This window comes from Odontomachus brunneus, unplaced genomic scaffold, assembly GCF_010583005.1.
Source record: "Odontomachus brunneus isolate Ranch 3 - 2012 unplaced genomic scaffold, Obru_v1 Obru_scaffold_326, whole genome shotgun sequence".
Classification (NCBI taxonomy): domain Eukaryota; kingdom Metazoa; phylum Arthropoda; class Insecta; order Hymenoptera; family Formicidae; genus Odontomachus; species Odontomachus brunneus.
Genome location: NW_022639776.1, coordinates 127,980 through 129,744, shown reverse-complemented (window position 1 = coordinate 129,744; position 1,765 = coordinate 127,980). Strand labels below are relative to the sequence as shown.

General features: G+C 28.6%; 1 protein-coding gene across 1 annotated transcript in view; it reads right to left on the bottom strand.

Moving 5' to 3' along the window:
- LOC116853463 overlaps positions 1-1,737 on the bottom strand; it is a 5,445-nt gene extending 3,708 nt beyond the window's left edge. Inside the window, exons 1-4 of the mRNA XM_032834572.1 lie at positions 1,482-1,737; positions 1,084-1,251; positions 469-685; positions 26-185 (exon numbers count right to left, since the gene is read on the bottom strand). Of these exons, the coding sequence (XP_032690463.1) occupies positions 26-185; positions 469-685; positions 1,084-1,251; positions 1,482-1,735 (799 nt within the window). The 5' untranslated portion in view covers positions 1,736-1,737. The remainder of the gene's footprint in view (positions 1-25; positions 186-468; positions 686-1,083; positions 1,252-1,481) is intronic.
- Positions 1,738-1,765: the final 28 nt, after the last annotated feature.

Genomic DNA, 1,765 nt, shown 5'->3' with positions numbered 1-1,765 from the left:
ATATATATATATATATATATCTTACCATACATTATCTTCACGAGTTTGGTATCACCTAATTTTTCGGTATCAGAACTACCGGCCCACGTAAATGTGCACACAAGCTCGTCTGTCATGGTCTGTCTAAAACACATGTGTACGAAATCTCGTAACTTAGAAGCACCTATACCACACAAATGATTATACTGAAATAAAATAAATAATTATGTATTACCTTTATTTTATTACTATTTTCACATAATTTAACTAACTTACAAACCATTTAAATATTGGGATAATACAAAAAATTTATATAATACAGTGAATTCAGATATCTTTTTGTCGTTATTTGTTAATTCAATCGTTATTTATTTATTTGTTAAATATTTATTTATTTTATTTATTTATTCATTCGCGTTTATTAATGTATTTGTGAATTATTTATTAATTTTCGCACATTGCATGTAATGGATTTACAATGGTACTTACCAATTTGTAATGTTCATTTTTCTTTGATTGGTCGTTTTCTAATTCATCAAATTGTTCGACACTTTCCAACGGAAAGCCCTCCAACGCCTCATCAAATGTGTGTACACCAATTTGTACTTTATTGTTTCTTTCATTCATGTGGTTTATTGCTTTTAGCAATTTCTTATTCGCTTTCATAACTGTTTTAAAAGATTTCGCAGTGTCATCTTCAAATTTCCTGCAAAGTATTCATATACAAGTATTATAATTACATAATATAAAATGTTTAATAATTTTGTTAGCAATTTAAGTATACTATGGGGAATGTAATGTTTTTCAGCATGGATTTTAGATACACGGAATATTGATCATTATTTTGTAAGGATCTCTGAACACATATTTTAATGAGGCACGTCAACAGTAGACAATATAAAGTAATAAAAGGAATTATGATTGACAAAGGTAATTGTGGTAATGAAGTAAGATAAATAGGATACTGAAATAAATCGTTTCGAATATTGTTAGCAACAATTTTATTTTCAAAATATGTATATTTATGTAAATGTAAAATCAAAATTGCTTTTCACACAAAAGGCATAATTTCCCAGATTGTTAATATTTTTAGATGTTACTCACTTGACTCTTTTTAAGATTTCTGAACAGTTGCACCTGCTCCTATCTGGATAAGAATTATTTTCTTTTTCTATGTTACTATGTAACGTTACATCGGAAAATGTCTCATTTGCTCCTGCATTCTGTGGGGACTGAACCGCGGTCGGAGAATCATAATAAATTTCTTCACTTCTGAAAATAATAAATACATGTATATAATGACAAAATATGCAACAATCAATATTTCATAACATTATTTCTGACTTTTCATTGTAATTTATGATATTCATTGCGTTTCATCAAGAAGTAAAGTTGTCATATATACTGTATGATTATGTACCAATGCAGTTTCAACGATTATTGTTAGTTAGCAAATTAATTAAAGTATTTCTTTTAGTATTAACGTATAAATATGTACTTACAACTTGTGGGAAGTAATTGATACGTGTTCTTCCGATGATGAATGTACATCTCTTTCTTTTGTACTTTCTTTTTCTTCCGACAAAAAATCTTTTCCTTCTCCTTCAATGTCTTCCTCCGACGGCGAACGAACGTCCTTTTGTTTATTCGTTTCCTCCTCCGCCGAATAAACCCTTATTTCTTTTTCTTCAGTTTTTTTTCCACTTTCTTCCATTTTTTTGACAAATAGTTGTAAACGTAATATTTCGGCCTTCATTGTTTTTGCGTCAAGCTTTGATTTTTTTTT